Consider the following 25262-nt stretch of genomic DNA (forward strand, 5'->3'; position numbering starts at 1 on the left):
CTAATAAAGGCTTAAACAATCCCTTCCTGATTGGTTTTAATGGAAATGTGTATTTGTACATAAGCTTTAGACATAGTCAAAGCAGGGGAAAAAAAAAAAGGTTCCTATGTCTAGTAATATAGAGAGTAATAGAGTGAATGACTCTATTACTCTCTATATTACTAGATGAAATGCATGTGTCGTCAGGGAGGCTGAAAGTGTCCAGGGGTCTAACCGTTCTAGAGAGTTCTTTTAAGACTGCCTTTTCCATCTTTGGTTTTCTTTGCCCAGGGAGAACCCGGAGAATCTGGTCGTCCAGGGCAAAAGGTAATATCCCTATTCTAGTGTGGTTTTAGTACTATTTTATAGTCACCATTTTACCATGTCTGCTATCCACTGTGTAATATGAGACCAACTATTGAAAATGATGCTGTTTTCATGCTTTGTATGCAGTGTTATTATTTTTCATTTTAAAAGGGTTGATGCTGACCATAGCAAAAGTACAAACACATTCTGTGTATGTGAAAGGGAGTTTTATGAACTAAAGTCTGCATGTACTGAAGTGTTTAATACTAACAAGGATCATCTGGGTTGGAATGCCAACAACTTATCTTGCATGTTTAAAGATACTCTGCATGTTTCTACCTTTCACGAGAAGAAATGAATACTTACTAAACTGTGTCAGTAGGGGATGATGGACAGTTCTTTTAAGATTATATTCCTTTCCTCTCATTTCAAATACTTCCCAGCTGATAGTTTCTTATGTGAATAATATCTACCTAAGCAATGAATGTTATGTTGTACAAAGAGATTTGTTCATGAACTAAATTTTAGTTGTAGACACTAGCCAAACCACTTTAACCAATCTGTAGTCACATACGTTAATTTTTTTTTTTTATCATTTGTGCCTCACTTTAGTGATAAATTAGAGGACATGCAGTGAATATGTTTATTCTCATTTGAGTCTGAAGCTGGAAACAACTGTTAGTAGTTTATCATCTAAGCATCTGGATATCAATGCCCAGTGCGGATTTTAGATAACAGATGTAGCTAACAAGTAAATGTGAATTCCACACTAGGTTAAATCTCCTAAGATCATGACTCTGCCTTTGTCTAGCAGTAACTGATGTTATAGAGAAAAAACATGAATAGAGACATAGAATATACCTCATGAGTATAAAGAGAAAGAGAGAATAAATCCCATTGTAGTAGTTTGGAATCTTAAAACATAACATTCAAAACTATTCCCACATTCTTGAAGTTATTGAGAGGATCATTGCTTTGTTTAAACACTTAGGATTAAAGTATTGTTTGAGAAGGTCTTTCACATCTTTTAATATGTCCCTAATTTAAAAATAGGTTTTTCTCTTGAAATTAAGAATCTGAGAGAAATGATTCATTAAGCCTAGTTTTAGATAAAGATGAGACTTTTCTGAAGAGCCCAGCAGAACGCTGCAAATTTTTCTGTCCAATGCCTAAAATTTCCTACTGATTCTTTATGTAAGAAATTTGAAATTAGTGATGTCACAGAGATCCATGATCTGTTTTGGTGTGAAAGAGCATCTGACTTTCTCTAATGAACTAATTTTAAGTTCCTTAGTCTTTAAAAATTGAAGGCTAAATTTAAACTGCTCTCCAAATCTGTGATAAGGTAAAAGAAATGTCTGCAAAACTGGAATGTCTGTTTGAAACACAAAACAAATTTGCTATAATTTCATATAGGTTTCACTATTTTCAGGGTAGAAGATCCAAATTGGTTTTCAATTGGTTAATAAAACAGTGCCTTATCATGATTACTTAAAAATACATTTTAGATTCATTTCTGAAAATTTGTAGGTTTACTTATGGAAACATTGGCTTTTCTTTGCATTTTATTTAAAACCTGTTTTAAATTATATTGAAAGAATTAGATTATATCTGAATGAATATGTGTGTGAATGAGTATGTGTATGAATATTACAACTCATCTGAATAAAAATGTGCCCTGAAATGAGCAATATCTTTTTCATCAATATTTAGGCCAGAGTGTACACTTTGATGCAATATCAGTTTCCCACAAATATTTATGACTCCCTTTGTTTAATATCTGGATTTGGCAATACTTACTCCAACATTGATTTAAAAGTAGAGTGTTCCCATGCTTGCTGGTTGCTTAGACTGGAAAATGACAAACAGAACTGAGTACAAAGGCCATTCAAGGACTCTTCAACATTTGTCTCACCACTGTAGAACTGTGTTGTGGGTTCTTTGATATTTAAGCTTCTGCACTGGGGATGTTCTCAGAAAGTAGAGGATACCCTGACAGAACTGAAGTGCATTGATTAGTTCTCCCCTTTCTGGTATTTTGCAGTATGAAATTTGTTTTTTAGTAACATTCTTAATGTAGGAATGATTTCATTTCAGTTTTTTTTTTTCTTCTATAAACTCAACAAGAGAGTCTGTGATTGATATGTGAGTTAGGGTATATGTATTATAAGGTGAGTGTGTAGACTCATGAAATAGGCATTGTGTTTCATCACATGAATTTTTCCTTCCTAACTTCTCCACAACCAGTGACATTGGTGGTAAGGTGGTGAGCCTACTGCCTATCTAACTTCTCCACATCTTTTTGAAATATATATATATATATATATATATATATATATATATATATTTAGTTTTAAAAGAGTGAAAATGCTTGTTGCTCCATTGAAAGGGACCAGCACACTGGAAGTATAACTAGAAACACCAGGCATTGTCACAGGGACATGGGATGAAAGCAGAGAACTGACTTTAACAGTAGAGTAGGTCTCCAATAATGGAGGATAAAGAATGAAAGGGAGAGAAAAAAAGAAAACCAGAAGTATAATGTATCAGTATAAAGTATAATCAACTTGGACAAGTAGTCTTTGAGTGGAATAACAAAGCAATTCTTAGTTATGACCCAGACCTGACCTTGGGCTGTACAGGCCCAAGAACTCAGCTCAGAGAAGCTCTGAGTTAAGAAATAGGCAAGAATGGAGACATTAACTGAAAAACGGTCTCTGAATTAAAAGATAAGCCTTGATGGTGTAAAGATAGAAAATTTATATAAGAAGAAACATCTTCCTAAAAGTGTTGAGATGTTTCTCGAAGGGTCAAATTAAACGTTTTATAATCTTCTATTATGTGAACTTTTAAGTAAACATAAATTTGGAAAAGTCAAACTTATAAAAATCCAAGACTATGAAATATTAATTACTGAAATATTTGTTCATTAAATAGTACATTTATAACCTTTATACCTACATATATATGCATATGATATAGGGAACAGCTAAATGCTCAAACTCTGTAAGTATTCAATCTATATTATAAAGTATTCCATAATGTCTTATACATCTTTCTCATTGTGGGAAACATGGGTGTGTGTCTATGTATGCATGTGTACGTAAATATCTTACTTTAGTCATTGATCTTTTTATTTTGGTGGGAGGGAAGAGTTTAGTGAGAAAGCTTTTGGAAAAACAGTGTTACAACCCATATGTTTCCACATGTCTTAAATAGGATGTCTTGAGTTTGGGGGCGGGGCTTTTCCAAGACAAAACAAAACTATGAACTTGTCAGCAATATGCTTACTTTTATTATTTGCATATTATACTGCAGCTTACTGTATTTTCAAGGGTCTTATATTTTTTTCTTCGTAAAAGAGAATCTTCAGTGAAATATGGATAAGATCATTCTACTAGATCTTGCTAAAGTTATTTATTGAAGGGGAAAAGGGAAAGGAAAAAGAAAATCAAAGGTATAATGTATCTGTGTAAAGTTTAATCTACTTGGATACGTATTCTTTGAATGGAATATCAGATTCTTAATAATTATTCTTTCTTCTCTGGCTTAATCTCATCTTAGTCTTGTTCACAAGGCAAACTTTTATTCATGTAGTTTCAAAAAGAATAGCTTTTCTTTTGCATTCCTGAAGCACCTTTGACCGAAACCATTAGGAAAGTCGTTGTTCTTTCTATGTCTAATCCTACAGCTTCATATAAACAGCATCTGAAGTCATTTTGTGATCATACCAGGGCAAATGATAGTTCTCCCTTGTTTGAAAGTAACAATATTAAAGATTACATGTCTGGTTGCTGTTAGTAGACTCTCCTTGAAATAAGGATTGTTCAAGCGTTTAGACTAGAAGGAGTTTGATGCTTCTGTATCATTGTCATTGCACTGGCTTGCAACCCTGAAACGGTGCGACCCTTTCACCGTCAAATCTTATTTCCACAATATTTGGTCACCTCAGCCCAACACAGGATGGGCTTTCATTTTCTCTAGCAATTTTTTTATGCTTTTTTAGTGGAATTCAGGAGATTTTCTAAGCAATAGAACTTCCTGTCAGTATACTTTGTGCTTAAAATAATGTAGACGATCCTGTGAAAATGAGAAGATTTAGCTTGACTCCAGGGTGCTCACCTAAAATGTGCCACTTAATCTCAAACCTGTATTCAGAAACAGCTGCATGCTTAGCTCTCAGTAGCTAAGCAGGGCTGCCCCGACTCAACAATTGTCAGCTACATGGGCTGGAGTTCAGTATAATCTTAACCATGCATTTATCTCCTCATCATTCAGGAATGGAAAAGAAATACTGTTATACTTTTAAGTGAGGAAGACTTTTCATGTGTATTGTTTTGATGTGGCCATCTGTTCATACAGCCAACTCTTGATTATCTGAGGTAAGAGGCCTCTGGAGTAGGGTGCATTGTTCAAATGCAAGTAATCCTCGTTTCAGCTGATAGCTTCAGCTTCCGCAGCAAATCATTTACCAGACATTAATAAAACATACGGGTTCCTTCTCCTTTTCTCTGTCTCACCTTCTGGTAGTAATGATGATGAGCGAGGAACTGACAGGGAAAGGGAAACTCCTGAAAAACCTGCATAAGTGTCGCCCCATCCCTGAATCAAGAGTTGACTGGACTGTATAATCTCACCAGATGTCTTGAAACTGGACAGTATATATTTTATATATATATATGTATACCTACAGCAAGAATTCAGCTGGGAGCGTTTGCCATGTTTTCTCAGATGCTGTACCTGAGTGAATACTGTTCTATAATGCTGTGTGATTTTCCTGTCTATGTAGGGTGAACCAGGGCTTCCTGGGCTTCCTGGACTTCCGGGGATAAAGGTAAATACGCACTGACAGTCTTGGCTTTGTAGAAATGTAATTGCGGGAGTCACAAAAATGAAAAAAAAAAAGAAAGTGAAAGCTAAAAATATACAGCTGTTCTTTAAATACTCACCAGCCATTTCAACCAGTTAAATTTTTAAATTAAAAACAAAGCACTGGTAGCAGAAATAGAATTACAGACAGAAAACACACTTATAGTTAGCAAAGGGGAAAACGAGGAGGGGGATAGCTTAGGAGTGTGGGATTAATAATAGACACACACTACTGCATGTAAAATAGATAACCAACAAATCCTACTATATAACACAGGAAACCATATTCAATATTTTATCATAGATCTATGTTAACTGAATCACTCTGCTGTATGCCTGAAACTAATACAACATTGTAAATCAACTATACTTCAGTTAAAAAAGAAAATGAAGCACAGGTATTTCTGAGTTTGTCATGGCTATTTGTATATATATTCCACTATATAACCTACTATGCCCCTTAAATAAATGTAAAAATCATTTCACTTGAATTCATAGGAATTCTTTCAAGTCTAGAATGTCTCCCTTCACATTTACATTTTACTCTTAAAATCCTATCAGATTTTGACCAGAATTAGAGTCTTAACATCCCCATAAATCTAACATCCAGGCAGCTGTTTTTGTGATTCACCCATTATAATAATCCCTGCAAAGTGTTTTGTGCTTCCACTTCCTGTCAATAATTCTCACTGCAAACTACAAATCATATTACTAAGCTTTATTGACCCACGTACTATTCCCATAAAATTTGTATGTGTCTTTTTAAATAACTGTAAAAGCTTAGTTTGAAAACATTGTTTTACATGTTTTTAAATCATCTAAAGATGTTAAGAAATGGGTTTTTTTGTTTAAAATCTTTCATGTGGCAACTGACAAGGCTTAAAAGTTCTATCGCCTTGACTATCTATCGTCGTCACTCCCTTAAAATCAGCTTCTTATTTTAAGGTTCTTTTTTAATTCTAGAACTGTTTGATATGATAACAGAATGCAAGTAGATTTTTCTTTACATCATTCTTATAGGATTTTAAATTAATCTCAAGAGTGCTTTAGATGATTCTAAAATTAGCATTCCTAGTTTGAGTAAGAGAGTTGTACATACTGCTTTATGAAGATGGTATTTGAAATGTCTTACATGCATAATATGATTTTAGAATAAATATATTAAATTACTGAGTTCCCAGACATCATATGGTATAATATATAGTATTTTATGAGGATATTTGTTGTAATTAACAGATATGAAAGCTATGAATTCCAGGCTGGCACTCAGAAATTTTGGTTCTGCTTTTTGTTTGATGTTTCCAGGTTAGTATTATCGATGTTTGGATAGGTCCTTTTAATATATAATCTTTTGTCTTCTCCATTGAAAAGTACACTCTATGACAACAGTTTACTAAAGAATTGATATAATTTCCTTATCTTTTGATATTTAGCAAAATAACTTAATAAATTGAATGTGATCTCATACTGTAAATATGGGATTAGTAATCCCACATTACACATCTTTAGGAGTCCCACACATTAAAAAAAAAACAAAAACTTTTTACTAATATTTGGAAAATCATAGATTTTTTAAAACAAATTTATGAAAATTATATTCAGCACTAATTTAAAAGAACCTGATAGCATTTTAAATAAGACGGGGAGGGGTGTATTTAAAAGGGGGAGTATTTTGGACAGACTAGGGCAGGATTTCCTGCAGTACTTGCTTGTAGGTCAGCTGGGCTCTGCCACCAGCATCAGTCACATGCCAGGAAGCTCAGTGCCGAGTGGAAATCCGGTTGTCCTTTCTCCTGAGCATGAGCTTTCTTGTCGAGAGAGAGTACATAAGGTGAAGGTATGGGGTTTCTTCCCTCAAAAACAAACAAACAAAGTGACTGTTTTTCCTCATTACCTTTGATTTCTGTCCTCCGCCACGAAAAATACACCAGTGCATTTCTCTAGTCATCAGTGGACCAGTCCAAAGGTTTCGAGCGTTTTCAAACTGGGAAAGATGGTGATTCGCCACCTCTAGCTAATGTTTTTATTCCTAGGGTCATGGGAAGTTGCCAGACAAATTTTGTTGAAATCTTATAGCTGACATTTTCCATTGTTTTTCTAAGCTGACTGGTAACTATGGTGAAAAGAAGCTATTGATTGACAAAAGCCCTTTCTATCATTCACTAGAGATACTTTCCTAGGTAATCATCAAGTGCTGTTGGGTAACTTGTCAGTATTCAATTTAAATCACTGGTTCTATTTTGGATTAATAGCTCTATCTTCTCTAGTTCAGAATGCAAGCGATATGCTTGCCTTATAATGTAGTACATGCTCCATACAAATGAGTAATTCTGTAAGGGAGACAATTTAAAAACATGTCATAGTAGTAGTCATTGGATATTTTTAAATATAGAGTTAAAAGTTTATAAATTTATGATATAGCTTCATTAACTTGGGATATTCTTTATTCCTTTCATGTGTCTTACTTCTACTAGGTAGCTAACCTTGATTTCACAGTTTGAATGAGTAATAACATTTAGAAGATGAACCATCATGTATGGATTTAGAATGCATGGTAGCAAGAGCATTAGTCATAACCTCCCTAGACCTGTGTTTTTGTTTACCCTTTGGAAATACTTCCTGTTGCTATTCATCTCCTTATCTGCTGGTACTCCAGAGAGCATGCAAATGCTGTCCATTATTTCCAAGACATTGAGGAAACCAGCCATGACATACCAGGGAAGCTTTGATTGCCACCTGTTGCTCTCCGGGAATGGTTGGAAACTTAATGAGCATCCACACGCCCTTGCACACGGCTCTCAGGAAATGAGCAAAGTGCCTAAGTACAGACAGCAGACTCATCTATCTATCGCCTCAGAGTCCCACTCAGAGAAAAGTGCTAATACCTTTGGCATACATAAAAGTCACTAAGAACAGGCATCGCTTAATTTCAAACTGCTCTCAAGCTTCCAGCATAAGTATTGGAAATTGCGCTCACCATGTGGAAGACATTTGGAATTCCTATTTCATGCATTCATGGTTCATATAGTGTTAAGATGTTCAACTGGGAAAATTAAATTATGCACAATGTACCATGCAAACATCGGTCTTCTGGAATAAGAATTGAGCTTAGAAAATTATTTTTATAAATAGGCCTTTAAATACATTTTTCATGGGTAAAGCTTATTGTGACTAGCTTTTCCAATATCACTTAAAAGGGGAAGATTTCAAAGTTCCTATTTTTAAACATTTTTTTCCTTTCCATACCTTTTGAAACATTATTTACCCTTTTCATGGTTATGTTACCCTAGTCATTAAGTCACGATGGACAGTGATCAAGAGCCTTGACTTTACAACCAGACTGCCAGTGTGTAGATCCTGGTTCTACCCCTCACCAGTTGTGAAGCTGTGGCGTGATACTGGGAAAGTTACCTAATCTCTGTGTGCTGGGTTTCCTTATAAAATGGAAATTATTATTGTACATAACTCAAGGGGTTGTTGTGAGGATTAAATGAATTAATATATGCACAGCTCCTAAAATAGTGCCAAACATATAGTAAACGAGATATAAATTTTAGCCATTGTAAATTCTTTCTCTTGGAGCAGCTCAGAATATTGGAAACATTGATTATGCACCTGTTCTATAGAGTCTTACCTCCTGTGAGTCATTTCAACCTAGAGATCATAAGGCCATTTATACCCTGCAGGTTCATAGATGTAACTGAAAACTCTGTAGTGATGGTTGAATGTTACCTTTAAGAGCAGTAAGATAACCTACTTTCTTACATCACACCATTCATCTTTTCCTCTAACCCAGTACATTCCAAGAATGAAGGATAAAGGAGCACAGCATTCTGGGCATAAGACAGGGTGCTAAGTTCTCCTTCCCAACACTGTTCACAGGAAAAGCAAAAGCAAAACCTGACATCTAATAATGAAATACTCTAGGCCCCATTCATAGCGTTGCCTAACCCCAGACATTTTTTACAGATATGGATTTTCAGTGCTGGCTTTTCTCCTTTCAACACTGACTACCGGTTTATCTCATCATATTCAGGAAGTAAATTCAAGAGAAAAATGTAGCTGGTATAATAAAATGAATGCAGTAGGGAGACATAATACAGTAAAAATTACAACAAGTCAGAAAAATCATTTAGGTGGCAAAGAAATTTTTACAGGGTTTTCCCTCAAAGCTTGATATTTTTGTTCTGGCTTCCACATTAGTGAAAATTTGACGTTCAGATCAAGAACTTGAGGATTGGGAGACAATAACTAACTCATAATATAAAATCATCCTTGACACTAAATCATATAAGGGCTAACTTTTACAGGTGGCAGAAATGTTGCTTTGTCATTCTTAGGATTTAAGCAGTGCTCACTAACCTATGGAAACTTATCTTCTAAATCCACTGGAGATGAGGTTCCTTCCTCAGAAATACCAAGTCACATTTTAAAAATAAAAGGACAAAGTTCTTGGAAGTAACATGGGATATGTAATGAATTCCTAAAAGAAAAGGAAGAAATACTGATTGAAAGGATAACATTGTGTTCTTGTTACTTATAATTATTTCCTGCTTGCACAAAGTGTGTCTGAACAGTTAAGTTTTTAAGAATTCAATTAGGAAACGCACACAACCAGAAATCAGAGTTTTTCGCAGCCATAATGAAACCTCAAATAGATACAAGTGTGCTTTCATGATGCAATCCCATTAAGAAAAAAAGATCAGAAAGTTATGTTTTCAAAAAAAAAAGAGAAAGTTATGTTTTCTGAGTTTTAAATAAACTTGCTGTTGTATTTCATTTTCATCATAGCCACCAAAATGTTTAATTTGTACTCAAATGTGATCCTTCAGGGAAGTAAGTATTTTGGGGACAGATTCCACTTTCTCATTCTTTTTTCCCCCCTCAATAGTTTTACAAATCAATCATTACCAAAACTGACTGCCTGGAGGTTCTTATTACAACAAATGTTCTTGCTGTTATCCTCAAAAGTGGGTATCATGCTGACTTGAATTCTAATTAGCCCTTAAGCTAGAAGAATATTGTATGGTTAATGCATTCAGTGTCAAGACAAATTAATCAAAATTATTGGTGATGTCTTTAGCACCCAGGCAAATCAGCACATATTTTCCAAACCCTGTTGTACTATTTTTTGGGCAATGAAAATTGGATGTGTTCAAGGTAATAAATATCATGGAAAGCATGACTTGGTTTAAGCTGGTATATTAGACAAGTTAAAAAAAAATGTCTTTTATTCCTTAATTGATAATGACATAAAAATAAAACAAATAGTAATAAATGAAAAACCAGAGAATTTTCTATGGGCAAGAACTAATCAGTTAGGACTTTCTGGCCACCATTCCATTTAACAGACGATAGGTTCTAGGAGTTTATAGGGAAACAACTGCTGAACCATTTCTGTATGAATGAAGCTGTGTCTACATTCTTACCTTGACTAGTAATTCCATCTGGAGAAGGACACGGCACCCCACTCCAGTACTCTTGCCTGGAAAATCCCATGGACGGAGGAGCTTGGTGGGTTACAGTCCACGGGGTTGTTAAGAGTCAGACACAACTGTGCAACTTGGCTTTCACTTTTCACTTTCATGCATTGGAGCAGGAAATGGCAGCCCACTCCAGTATTCTTGCCTGGAGAATCCCAGGGACAGAGGAGCTGGTGGGCTGCAGTCTATGGGGTCACACAGAGTCAGACACGACTGAAGTGACTTAGCAGCAGCAGTAATTCCATCAACGTATTTTTTGACTCTTCTCACCTATCTGAAGGACACCCTTTTTGTATTTGACCAAAAAGAGATATTAAATGAACTGTCCCAATAGCCATTTGAAGGGTAAAAATACTTTCTTGTACATGTATGTATGTACACATGCTGGGCTTAGTCATCAGTCGTGTCGGACTCTTTACGACCCTTTGGACTGCAGCCCACAAGGCTCCTCTGTCCATGGGATTTTCCAGGCAAGAGTACTGCAGCAGGTTGCCATGCTCTCCTCTAGGGCATCTTCCCGACCCAGAATAAAACCCGTGTCTCCTGCGTCTCCTACATTGAAGGCAGATTCTTTACCCGCTGACCCTACTTTCTTGCCGTGTATTAACTGTGAGTTTGAAGAAAAATAAGCCAGGATTTTATTATGGAATTCCAGGACTTAGTGACTTAATGGTAAATTGTTAGATTTCAGAAAGATCATGTTTTTAAGGGACTTCCTAGCTTTTTTTTTTTACCTTTTTGTAATAAAGCCAGATTTTGTTGCCTTATTAGTTGGTAACGATTTTTGTTTGCTTTGTTTGGGGGTTTTTTGTTTTGTTTTTCAGGGCTTTTTGGCCAGAATACATGGAACTTAAGCTATCTCAATAGACTGTTTAAATTTTTTTAAAGTGATGGTGAATGAAAAGTGGCTTCAGTCAAAAATCTTGTCTTTGCAACATCTTTTATCTTGCAGAGTGAATAGATCCCACCTTCCCATGACTTAATTATCTTTTGGTTTACTTTATTTCTTTGTGTACATACTGCCAATTTATAGAAGAAAACAGGGAGAGGAACTCTAATATTGCCACTAATCAACAGGGGAAAGTTTTGTTTGGTACAAAGAGAAGATAATTTTTCGAATATAGCCCATATTAGTTACTATGACTTCTCGTTGAGCTTTATATTACAAGATCAGTGCTGTGGCTGCTGAAAGGTTTAGCTACAGTTAGAAAGCTCAGTGTGAGATCCTTAGGCCCTCCAAATGTGGTCATGTATAAGTACACCTTTGATTTCAGCTATAGCTATTCTTTATAGATTTGATACTACATCTTTAAGTAACCCTGCTGTTTAGAGTTCCCATTCAAATTAGCAACCTGTGTCAGATTTTTGGAGAGATCTGTTTGCTGCTACTGCTGCTCCCAGTTTATTTCTAGACCTACCAATTGTGCTTTATCCTAAATTAATAGCATTTATTCTGCCCAGCCCAAATCCCAGTTTACTTGCCAAAACCACAGTCACCCCATTATTCACCTTTTCTACCAGCTCAACACAGGAAGATGTGTTACCATCTGGGTATTGAGACCTGGTTTTCAAACTCATTGGTGGTGAGCTAATTAATTGATGTTAAGGGGAAACAAAGGACAAAACTCATGAAGCAACTAAAGATCAATATCTAAGATAAGACAGGAAAGTTAAACCATTTTTTTTTTTCATCTGAAACTTGATGCTGCATTAATGCTATTTCCAATAGCATGTACAGAGCTGCGATTTCTGTTTCTCTGACAACCATTTGATCACTGACAGGCATGTGGTTTGGGTAGCAGAATTTGGTGGCCAGCCATTACTTGTGTTTTAGCAATTAAAAGGTTGAATTGTATTAAGGGTTACAAATAGTATTGTATAAATAGTGTTGTTTTTTTTTTTTTAATAAATTTCCAGGCTGTGGTTAAATCACAGCTCTGTATTTAAGAGTTAGCCATTACATTGTTTATATTTTTCTATTTGCCAAGAGGGTAGATCTCACTGGACATTGCCAGGACCAGTGAAGACAAAAGAATAAGAAAAACAGTGGATTATCCTGGGTTTAGTCGTTATGATCATGGTAGAGGAATAGAACATTTTAGGATGCTTGTTCCTCTCCATTCTTCCCCTCTTCTCTTCCTCCATCTTTCTCCCCATGAGTTGGTTGCCTTCGCTCTTTTGATTCACTTCCAATGAGATCAACAACTCCAGTATGAATGGAACTCTGTTTTACTTTGTAATCCTATTCTCAATAATAACAAAAGTAAAAACCTAAAATGTTATCACACTTGAGATAATGAGTGAATAGGTAGAGAGATGAAGGAAAATTTAATATATATATAAATGAGATATATGTGTGTGTGTATATATATATGAGTAAAGCAGATTAAAGTGGCTCTGAAGTAATTAGGCTCTTAACTTATTCCTATACTATTCATTGATGTCCTGGTGTTCATAACAAACCAATTTTTATGCCTCTGACTTTCCCTCATTTTCTTAGATATTTTTCGGTTGTCATTTTTTTTAAGAAAGCACTAACACATCATAAACTGAAAAGATTAATATTGTTTCAGAAAAGGTCATATTTTATTGTTTTCCCTTGAATGGTAGAGCTATTTTACTGGCTGTGTCCCTGTATAAATCTACATTTCTCTGATAATAACAGCCAACATCTGCCCTTTTCAAAGGATCACTGCCTCATGTTCTCATGTTATTCCAACAGTGGCCCACTGAAATTATAATTGGGTTTTCTAGTTCAGGTAATTGCCTTGTAGAAAAGTAAAGGAAAAACACTCTGGATTTAATTGTTTCTTAATTAAAAGTATGATAGGAGCTTAATTCCATTATGGTGCCAGTTCCCTCCATTGCATCTCCCCCACACTTTGTCTATTCAGGCAATCTGTGTGGATAGCTTCTAATTTAGCAATGTTCTATTTCCTGTTGATTATATGAGATTAGATATGTAAAAACAGCTCTGTGAATCATCATACAGTTCAATAGAAATAGTTACTTCTCCTGCATATTGTCCTGAAAAGTTATGAAAACTCATTTTTGTGTAGTCTGATTTACTTCAAAGATGATTTTGCAAGAGCATGTTGTGTTTGAGTCATATTTCAGCTGCTTTCCCCTATCTTCCTTTGACTCAGTCTCCTTCCTTTATCCTGGATAACTAGAATTATGGCTAGAGTAGAATAACCAGTTGCTTATTTTTTTAATCACATCAAAGTATTTATAGAACCATAGATTGGCGTAACCGTTCTGCTAGACGTTTTAGGAGATTCTGCTGCTGCTGCTAAGTCACTTCAGTCGTGTCCGACTCTGTGTGACCCCACAGACGGCAGCCCACCAGGCTCCCCCATCCCTGGGATTCTCCAGGCAAGAATGCTGGAGTGGGTTGCCATTTCCTTCTCCAGTGCATGAAAGTGAAAAGTGAAAGTGAAGTCGCTCAGTCATGTCTGATTCTTCGCGACCCCATGTACGGCAGCCTACCAGGCTCCTCCGTCCATAGGAGATTCTAGGACCTTTAAACTCTATATCAATCCTTGCAAAGAGGCAAGATTTTTTTTAAGGATTACATTATTTAGGGAAATTTAACAGGTATGACCATTTTCTCCTTTTCTTACAGGAAGAAAATTCATTCTTAGTAAACCTATCATTTGTTTACCTTACATGTGTGGCTTTTCAATCCTAAATGTTCTGGCAGATGGATATTGACTCATAAAATGATTACATAGTCACATGAGAAAATTTAGGGTTACTTCTTGAAAGGAGTTGAAGAAGTACTGAATATAACCCCATACAGGTTGTAAAGAATCAAGAAGTCAAAAAGAAAAGAGTGCAGAAGTCACCATGTATATTACTAACTCATCTCAATAGCTTTGAGATGTTGTAATAATACTACTAATAATACTACTAATATTAATAATACTACTACTAATAATAATAATGGTAGCTGGCATTTTTGAGCCTGTAAGATAAGAGCAACAATAACATTTATCATTCACTTACTTTGTTCTAGATTTGGTGCTGATTGCTTTGCTCGAATTATCTAATAAGTCTTGACTAAGCCACCCCCAAATAACACCAGAATCTTACATTATTTGGCACCTCAGGATTCCAGCTTGCAAAGTCAGGCTTTGACTCAATTCTGTACGTTTGTACCAACAGTTCTCAAAGATTTAATTTCAAAACCCTTTTACACACCCAAAAATTAAGATTTAAAGAGTTTTTATTTGTTTATATCTATTGATATATCTGTGTTAGAAATTAAAATAGAGAAATTTAAACAGGTCATTATATGTTAATTAAATAACATTTTATGAAATATAGCTGAGTTTTAAAAAACAAACAAAAAATTAGCAGGAATAGTGACATTATCTTTTTTTCTTTTTTCAAATCTCCTCAACATCTGGCTTAATCAAAGGCAGCTTGATTCTCTTACCTGCTTCAGCTTTCATTCTGTTGCAGTTATTCATCAATGTGATACATTTTATAGTACTGATATCCTTTTGTTCCCTACCCAATACCAAGGTTTTATATGGCATATATTTTTTAAAAACTCAATATTTCAAAAATATTTGATGGCATTCTAACACTTCATATAAAACATCCTCTCTGCATCTTTCTACTCAGTGCTAAAAAAACAAATGTTAAAATTTAGCTACTTTAAAAGAAAATCAAATTTATCAAACAACATTAGCAGAAATAATCCAATGGGGAAAAACAAATAAGCAAACAAATCCCAGGAAAGATGGGAACAGAGTCTTTATGTTTTTGTTTTGTTTTGCTTCAAAACATCATTACAGATTTCAAGAAGCTAGAATTTTACATTTGAGCTCATGTTGTTAGGAAGAAAATAAAACTTTCAGTTTATATGTGAACACTGGTCTTGGGTGTTCACTGGTGCCAAATATATGATGTTTTTCCAACACTGGTTCTCCAACTCTGATTCTCTGACACCAACTCATGTCCTATTGTGATACTCACTGCTCAGAGTTAGCATCAGATTCCACAGGTTTAAGCGTTCCGTCCTACAAGACGGCCCTCACTTCAGACCCCAGTCCAAGCACCGCCCCCTCCTTACCTGCACTCCCATCTGACTTGGTTACAAATTCCAGGGTACTCACAGCCAGCCATTCCCACCCCTCTCCAAGCTCAATAATCTGCTACAATGACTTACCCAAACTCAGGAAAATGCATACTTACCATTACAGTGTAGTGCAAAAGGGGAAAGTGAACAGCCACGTGAAGAGATACAGAGGGTGAAGTCAGAAGCGCCCTGAGTGCAGGCGCCTGTGTCCCTGTGGAGTTGGGGCATGCCTCCTGCTAGCACATGGAGATATTCATCAGCTCAGAGGCTCTCTAGCCCCCATTGCCTGGGTCATCTTACGGAGGCTGTGTTATGCTGGCATGATTGATTAAAACCTTGCCCACTGCTGAGTTAACTCAGTTGCCAGCCCTCTCCCCTCTCTGGAGATGGTAAGAGGAGGGGAAAAGTTGAGAGTTCCAACCTTCTTATCACAGCCAGATCCTGAAGCTCTCTAGGGGCCCACCACAGTCACCCCATTAGCAACAGGTATTTTTAAAAGGAGCTTGTTGTGAGTAACAAAAGACGCTCCTATTTACTCCTCAGTTCAGTTCAGTCACTCAGTTGTGTCTGACTCTTTTCGACCCCATGGACTGCTGCATGCCAGGCTTCCCTGTCCATCACCATCTCCTGAAGCTTGCTCAAACTCGTGTCTATCAGGTTGGTGATGTCATCCAACTGTCTCATCCTCTGTCTGCCTTCTCTTCCTGCCCTCAATCTTTCCCAGCATCAGGGTCTTTTCCAATGAGTCAGTTCTTCACATCAGGTGGCCAAAGTATTGGAGCTTCAGCTTCAGCATCAGTTCTTCCAATAAATATTCAGGACTGATTTCCTTTAGGATTGACTGATTTGCTCTCCCTGCAGTCCAAGGGACTATTACTCTTACTAATCAGGAAATTCCAAAGATTTTAGAAACTAGGAACAAGACCAAATATATTTTTCTATGATGCCACAACTGGGTTTCCTCCAGGTGATAGAGAAGAGATTTTGGAGGTGTGGCAAGGAGAGTTTTTTTGTTTTTGTTTTTGTTTTTTTTGCTTTTTATGCTGAACATACTTGAATCTCTTCCCTAGCCACACCCACTGAATCAGTCATGCATTCCTGCCTACCATATAAGCATCCCAAACTGCAGTGACTTAAAACCACAGTCAACTCACATTTTGGGAGGAATGAGCATCTGAGTGTAGCTCACCTGGGTGCCTCTAGCTCACTGTCTCCCAGGAGGATGCGATCCAGCTGTCAGCCAGGGCTGTGATCTCATCTGAAGACTCTAACGGGATGGAGCACCTGCTCCCAAGTTGACACATACATGGCCATTGGCTGACCTTGGTCCTCACCTTGGGGACCTGTCCATAGGGCTACTCACAGCATGGCAGCTTGTTTTCTCCAAAGTAAATTGACTCAAGTGAGAGAGGACAAGAAAGAGCCCTCAAGATGGAAGCTACAGTCTTTTAATAACTCAGTCTCAGAAACGATATCCTATTACTTCTTTCATATTCTGCTCATTAGATATGAGTCAGTAAATCTTGTGCACACTCAAGCAGAGGGGTTTTGCAAGGGAATTGAATACCAGCAAGTGGTATCATTGAGGCCCATCTTAGAGGCTGCCTACCGCATCCACCCCAACATAATGGACCTGATGAGGCAAATGATAAGAAGCATGAGACAATAAAATTGTAAAGACATTTATCTGGTTTCTTTGTCACTTTTACTTTTCAGAGCTTCTCCAAAGTTTTGCTCAAAGTGTTGTCACTGAACAAAACCAATTCTACCAATTCTAATTAATTTTATAGTTAGTATCTGAATCTCAGCAAAAGCTGTATACAATCAAAGAAGTAAAATCCCAGTGAAGTGAAAATCACTCAGTCTTGTCCAACTCTTTGCGACCCCATGGACTATGCAGTGCATGAAATTTTCCAGGCCAGAATAGTGGAGTGGGTAGCCATTCCTTTCTCCAGGGGGTCTTCCCAACCCAGGGATCGAACCCAGGGATCAAACCCAGGTCTCCCACATTGTGGACGGATTCTTTATCAGCTGAGCCACTGGGGACAAACAGTAGTTCACATATTTACTGTCAAACATGTGGTGATCTCCTCTGTCCATTTTTTTTTAAGGGAGAACCAGGTTTCATTGGTCCTCAAGGAGAACCAGGCTTACCAGGATTACCAGGAACAAAGGTAAGTAGAGTGTTTTCCCCTTCTTTTCTGAAAAATTTCTGTGACATAGTTTTAGTCCAATTTGTTACTCAGGTGACCAGATAGGTTTGCCTAATAGGGAACTAAACAGCTTAGCACCCATTCCCAACACTTCTAGTAGGAATAGCATGTTCTTATAATTAGAGTAATAGGAAGTTAATTCCAGAAAGCCTTAGGCAAGGCAACAGGATGGTGGAACACATTCGTTGTTGCAGTTGTCCCCCAGTTGCGCCTAAATTGATGTGATGCTGTTAGTCTTCCGGCCATATGGAAAAGGGAGGCAATTCTGAGAAGAGGTAGAACTCATTAACTCCAGCTCCTCGTTACCCATTTTAAGACAGACTTGTAAATCAAACGTGATTGCTATTCCCCCATTACTCCCTAGATTTCAAAGGCAAGTACTCACGTCATATAGATTCCTAGTGCCTCATCCTGAAAGGATCCATCCTGAAAAACGTCTGCAGAAAAATCCTGTAATGAAAACCATCTCGTGATCTTCCACTTGGCAACCCGAGAGAGGGCCCTGAAAGCAAAATCTCTGTGCCGCCATATAAAAAATTATGTTGCTGTGGATACAGTCAGAGCCATGGTTCCCTTTTTATCTACCCGGAAAGACATAAAAAGGTACCGTTCCGAGGATGGAACTGTATTCATGACAGACTCATGAATCAAAGAAAGAGCAAAATTAGATCACACTGCATTCTTTTATTTTTAAACCATAGCAGTCTTTGCCTCAATGTGTATTGCACTCACCAGAAATAAGCCAGGATGATTTCCAAGAGCTCGAGAAATATGTTCCTGGTCTGTTCTGACAGAGGAGTCCTCATTTCCGCTGGTCAAGAGAAAATAACTCTAATCCTAGTAAACGGAAACTACGCGTGGCCTAAGGGGGGACTGAAGCTCGGTCAAATTTACACAAAATTGCTCTTTTCTCAGCAAGTTCTTTTTCACATAATGAGCTGACAAGCTTATTAACAAAATATGAGGAATGCCTGCTTTAGCCTGAACAGGTTTACACACAAAATGCACTTTCTAGAATCAAGAGAGCTAGATCAAGAGGATAATAGGCATCCTGTGTCCACGTCAGAACTGTTGTACGGCTTGCAGCCTCAGAGTCAGGCAGAGAAAGAGGTGGCTTTGTGGATGAGTGCAAAGAAGTGGGAAACCTGCTCAGTGCCAGTGAGGACCGGGCATGAATGTGATTTCTAAGTGTTTGTGGCATTTTGTTTGCAAAACAAGGGAAAATAGAAGAAACACAGACAGACCCCTGGAGAGTAGAGTTCATCCCTAAATATCTTTTCTTTTTGTTCATTTATTTTAAACTGTTCCATAGTCAAAAAATTCCAGAGGCAGAGCTATAAAACCAACATTAATTACTGTTCATGAAGAACCTGGGCTGATTTTACAGATTCAATACTTTTAAACAAGTATTACTCTGCACTCCCAATAAAAGTAAAGACTGTACTGTAACTGCTTTGTAGTTCCACAAGAAAGGATGTGAATAAGAAATTCATTTAAGAATATTTTGAAGTTAATTTTTGGCTAAATTGCCTGACATGAAATTGGTATCATAATGGAAAAATCATGATTATTTCAAAATCTCTTTCAGCCACATACTAGTCTTTTTCCACTTGGGTAGACAGTCTGGATTTGTACCAATAAATTCATATTTTAAAAAAACTAACACTGCATATTTTATCCCCAACACAATGAAGAGAGAGCATAATGAAGAAGATGTATAATGGTATCTAAAAACCTGTTTTATGTGCTGCTGTATTCTCAGCATCTGTATCAGTGCCTGCAAGAAATCTACATCAGTCTAAAGAAATAGGACTTTATCATGAATAATTTAGAAAACTTTGAATAATATTGTTTATTCATTAATTCAACACATTTTTTGCCAGACATTTTTCTACTATTTAGAATGGAGATTAAATGCAACAAAAATAGTTTCTACTGAAGCTTACACTGCAATATGTGTGAGAAAGGGATGGAAGGAAAGAAAAAAATATAATTCAGAGAATAATAAGCAATTAATTAGGGGCATGATGTTAATAAGTGATTCTTAGGGAAACATATATAGGCTTCACACCTATGATATATATACTATAGAGAAATGATTTTCTAAGATTTTTGCTTTTCCCTAAAATAAGATTATAGTTACCATTTTAGAATTCATCTGTAAAATATTAAGCAAATAACCAAACATTTATATATGTAAATTCCATATACCAGTAGAAGCACTTCGGTTTTTAATCCCTGAAAAATCCCTTCTGGAGCATCTTTTCCATCTCCTGCCTCCAGTCAAGTTCAGCCTCTCCATTCTCCTACTCCCTTTTGATTCATACTGAGAAATTTACTGAGTCTTCCATAATCCTGGCCCTAATCTATCCGACCTCCCCTGCAAAACCACAGAGTCCTCCCAAAGTGGGTATGATACAGACAAAGATCTTGGGATTCAAAGCTCTCCATCACCCATAGCAAATCCAACCCTACTTTCTTTTCCTTCCCAAGATGAATCCATCCTTTATGGAGGAAAGTGCCTCCTTCATCCATAAACATGCCATCACCAGAAGTCAAAACTTGTTTGATTATTGAAATTCTACTCATCACACAGGAAGCTGAACACTCTCAATTCTGTGTTCAGGGAAAAACAGAACCATCTTCCTAGAGGGTGATTTGGCAAGATTTTAAAATGTTTTTATTTTTGACACAGACATTTCCCCACTAGGAATTTATCATGAGAAAATGACCAGAGATGTGCAAAATATTTACATACCAAAACATCTATGCAAAAATTGAAGATTGAGTACAATCCATTCTAAATTACAGCTCTCCCACGATAAAGGCTTTGGGAAAATTACTTAGCCTTTCTGAGCTTCAGTTTCCTCATCTGTAGACTATGGATACGGACACCTTTCTCATTTGTCTTGAGAACTCAATAGGATAATGCATGTAAAGTGTTGTGTGCACTTATCAAAAGCACAGTCATAAGCAATAATAATTGTAAAATACACCCTACCCATCCTTCAGGACTTGACCCAGGTCTCAGCAAAAAGAAGTCAGTCCAGACGGTTGAAAACCCTGTGGAGTTTCTTCTTCTCTCACGTTAGACTTTACATTATTCCTTCACTCTAAGCTATTTTGTTCATGTGGATCTTCTCTTACTAGAGCACTGGCCCCCTGAGGGCAGTGGCCACAATCATCATTCCCAGATCTATAAATATAGCAAAAACTGTAATACCTACATGTCTTGTACTGTGACGAGGACTTTTTAAGTTATGAAACCAGTACTATAATTTTCTCCATTTTATAGAGGAAACTGAGGCTTTTAGAACTTAACTAATTTTCCCCAAAACACAGACCTGGTAAGTAACAGGGCCAGGATTAAAGTAGAGAATGTCAAATTACAAAACCTGGTGCTTAGTCATTTGCCATGCTTCTTCCTAGCAGATCTTAAAAAGTCACTGCGGAGTAAAGACTATGTTAGTGCCTGTGGTGAGGCTTAATGATGGCCCTTATCAATTCGCTTTAAAGGTCTTTCTATTTACCAACTTAGGTGTCTAACAGGCATTTACCAAACCATTTCCTCGTCTGTAAAAATGGGGATGAAAATGCAAACACTGTATAGTTATTTTGATTATTAAATGAGATAATCCATGTTGAGGTTGATACAATGCTGAGTATGCAGTAAATAAATAGTCATTTTCTACTTTCTTTGATTTTATTCACTTCACTCATTAATCTACAGGGACTGGTTAGGGGGAAGTGTGCTGCGTTCATGGGGTCACAAAAAGCTGGACATGACTGAGCGACTGAACTGAACTGAACTTCTACTTTCTTTGATTTTATTCACTTCACTCATTAATCTACAGGGACCGGTTAGGGGGAAGATGGGTCACCATTCACTTATTTTGTGATTTGTGACAGGGCGAACGTGGGGAGGCAGGGCCTCCTGGACGAGGGGATCGAGGGGAGCCCGGAGCCCCAGGACAAAAGGTCAGTTATTCTCACACTGGAAAACAACATTCTCAGTTTGGAAATGTATACCACTTACTTTTAGAACATGCAACTAAAATAAAATTATTCAAGGGGTATTAAAACAGCCCCAAATCACAAATAATTCATTGAAATGCATACCAGTTTGTTATTTTCTAAAAGGGGTTTTACAATTCAACTTTTCCAGTTTACTCCATTCTATTCAGTCAACAAATTTAATAACACATCCAAATGTCAATGGGGAGGAACTGTCACATTAACACATTACCACTCAAAGCATATTAAAACCTAGTGAGTCCAGTGGTTAGTATTCTGCACATTCACTGCAGAGGGCACAGGTTCGACCCCTAGTCAGGGAACTAAGATCCCACAAGCTGAACAGCATAGCCAAAAACAAAAAAAAAAATCCCTGCATTTAAATATATATATAGATAGATAGATAGATAGATAGATAGATAACAAAAATAAACAAGCAAGCAAAAACTTACTGAGGAAAATGTGGATCCAGACCATTAGTTTCCATGGTAACTTGACGGTGTGTAACACCTTGAAAATATGAGAACTAAGGATTTATTTGACTGTTCCCTCTATTCCTCTAACTTCCTACAAACTGATATGGTAACACTTTATTTTAATAATCCATCCTAGAGACATGGGAAATGACTTCCTCTTTGATGAAAAGGAAATTTATAAGCAAACGCTTTTGAGACTACTGAGAATTATCTACAGCACTCTTCCCATCCGACAATGGGCGGTCAGTCTTTAGAATTATTATGACATGAAGGTTGGTGGAGAGACCAGGGAGTGAACTAATGATGTGGCGATAATGCTTATGTTCAGTGTTGTAACAGTTCACATTATATAGAGCCATATATCAAAGCAGTTAAAATAAAGTGTTTCCATTTTTCTCCATTATTCCGAGTCACTGCTAATTTCTTTTTTCTATTGTTATCTCCCTCTATTATTCTCTTTTCCATCTTTATATTCTTCTATAATAGGGGAAGCAAGGTGAATCAGGAACTAGAGGCCCAAAAGGGTCAAAGGTCAGTACCCGGGTAACCGTTTTAACATAACATGAGGCCATCAAGAGCTGTGCTTCTTGCCTTTCCCACAGGAAAGTCACGTTTCGGATTAGACTCTTTCACATACTGGTATTGCGGTAATTTCACCCTTATGATGATATCTTGGTTTGTTTCATCTTGTTTTTGTATTCTTGTGCTTCAGACCATTCTTTAAGAGAAAAGTACTTCCTGTTTCATAAATGTAGCTTATTTGGAAAAAATTAAGCACTTTACTTAGTTTACATTATGTGCAACATAATATTATTTTTTATTTCCTGGCTGTCTTTGTGATAAATGTTCAACTGTAGTTTGCTTTTAAGTCAGTTGACTCCCTCCATTGCATTAAAATTTCACCACCAATGGAAATTCTCTCCTTTATCATGTTCTTATAGAACCTGCAGTAATCTGTATACTATTAGCAGAATCATGTTATTTGAGATTCTGTTAATGAATAGCATGGGAAATGGGGAAAACAGAAAACAGATATTAGTAATTCTCCATTCAAGCAAATTTAATTATTATGGTCCATGTTACTAGCATATTGTGGATAGGAAAAATCATAATCCTTTTTACTGCTTATCTTCACTGGTCCTTATCCAGTTTATAAGGATATGTAGAAAGATACAGAAAAATGCTTTGAATTCTGTTTAGGAAAAGGGCTCTATAAATTTTAGGCTATTTGAAAGAACTGTCAGTTCTACACAGGTTCAAATCTCTCCTCCAAATTTTCTGTTGAGATTTCCAAGACTTTCTGAAGTATTCTTAGTGATATATTTTGGAGTTTGAGGCTTAGGTGATTCCAAACGTCTGTCCAGGGAGGGGGGGTGAGGTGGCAATAACACTATAAGTGGACATTTAAAGACTTTTTTTATTACCCTGGAAAAAAGAGAAAGAGCCAGGTTTGCCCAGCTCTTGGCCTTCAACCTGGCCACCCTGGTCTAACAGGCTGCTGTCCTCTTCAGCACTTCCTAAGTAGAAAAGTTTTCCTTAGATCCTTATCATCAGAGGGAAACCCAGCTGGGGACCTTTTCCTCCTAAGTCTCCCAACACTGAGCTCCCCGTTGATCTCTCTTCTTTCCTTGTCCTGATTATCTATACTTTTTTTTCTTAGAGAACAGACAGCCTGTTAATTGGTTGACTCTTTCCTCCCTTGCACCAAATCTCTTCATATAAAGGCAAGAACATGGCTCAATCTGAGAGATAAAAGCTTAGCTTTGGGTGTCATAGAAGCCACTTGCTTTGCCTTTTAAGATCCCTAGTAAACAAGTTTCTGTATGTATTGTTGTTTCAAGATACTCTGTCATCTGAAGGGGGAAATTTCACTCACTTCAAGGGGCATCTTAAAGAAGCATTTGCCATGTCAAGGGTTATTGTATTTCAAGTTGCTATTTTACATTTCAAAAGTTCATATTAAAGGTACCACTGAATGATAGTAAATACTTGGATTTAAATCCTTGGATTAAATACTTGGATATCAGATCCTTGGATTTGAGATATTCGGGGACTGTTGGCCTCACTACTAACTAACTAGGTTCTTTTTCTCTTTTCGCCGGGGAAAGGGCGATCGTGGAGACAAGGGGGACTCTGGAGCCCTGGGACCAAGGGTGAGTGTGTCTCGTCTACAGCTTTGGCCTCCAACAAGCCTAGATTTGAAGAATGTGTCTATGTGGCTTTTCTCGAGGCACTTGGATTAATCATACCCAGTAATAGCACAGAAGGTAGACCACCGTGATTATCCCTGCTACCGCTCCTTTTCTTCCTATTTTTTAGTGTAGTCGCTGGGAGCACAGAGTCTGTAAATTTGGACACATTAAGCTCCGCAAGAAGAAGTGAAGAACTCTGTCTGCTGTCCCTCTGCTAAATGAGCAGTCGCAAACCCACAGCCGTCTAACAGTAGAACTTTCCACTTTTCAATTAACTCAGTTATAAAGAAATAGTCCAAATAGGCCAAATTTTCAGAACCTTTTTAAAACACAGAGAATTAGGACATACCTAATGGAAATTCAGTGGCAGAGCTACTGAATAGGGTAGACATCTTAAAAATATTCATTCCCTCCATATATATATTCAAATATATATATGCATACATATTTATCCCCTGTTTGATTCAGTTTTAATGGAGTTCTATTCCTGTTGGAAAAGCAAGCATTTCCTATAGTATAATGTTCTATCTTCTTAAAGAATGAGGAAGCAGTCTTTGTGTGTGGATGAGGAGAAAGATGTTAGGGGTTGCTTTAATAAATATAAATAAAGCCAGCAAGATTTTGTCAGTCAAATCAGATTA

General features: G+C 36.9%; 1 protein-coding gene across 1 annotated transcript in view; it reads left to right on the plus strand.

The window, feature by feature from the left end:
• The window catches only part of COL25A1 (collagen type XXV alpha 1 chain), a 497004-nt gene that overhangs the window by 429472 nt on the left and 42270 nt on the right, over positions 1–25262 (plus strand). The window contains exons 17-22 of the mRNA XM_060416804.1: positions 271–306; positions 5075–5119; positions 17838–17900; positions 21849–21917; positions 22916–22960; positions 24538–24582. Of these exons, the coding sequence (XP_060272787.1) occupies positions 271–306; positions 5075–5119; positions 17838–17900; positions 21849–21917; positions 22916–22960; positions 24538–24582 (303 nt within the window). The remainder of the gene's footprint in view (positions 1–270; positions 307–5074; positions 5120–17837; positions 17901–21848; positions 21918–22915; positions 22961–24537; positions 24583–25262) is intronic.

Source organism: Ovis aries, chromosome 6 (genome assembly GCF_016772045.2).
Source record: "Ovis aries strain OAR_USU_Benz2616 breed Rambouillet chromosome 6, ARS-UI_Ramb_v3.0, whole genome shotgun sequence".
Classification (NCBI taxonomy): Eukaryota; Metazoa; Chordata; class Mammalia; order Artiodactyla; family Bovidae; genus Ovis; species Ovis aries.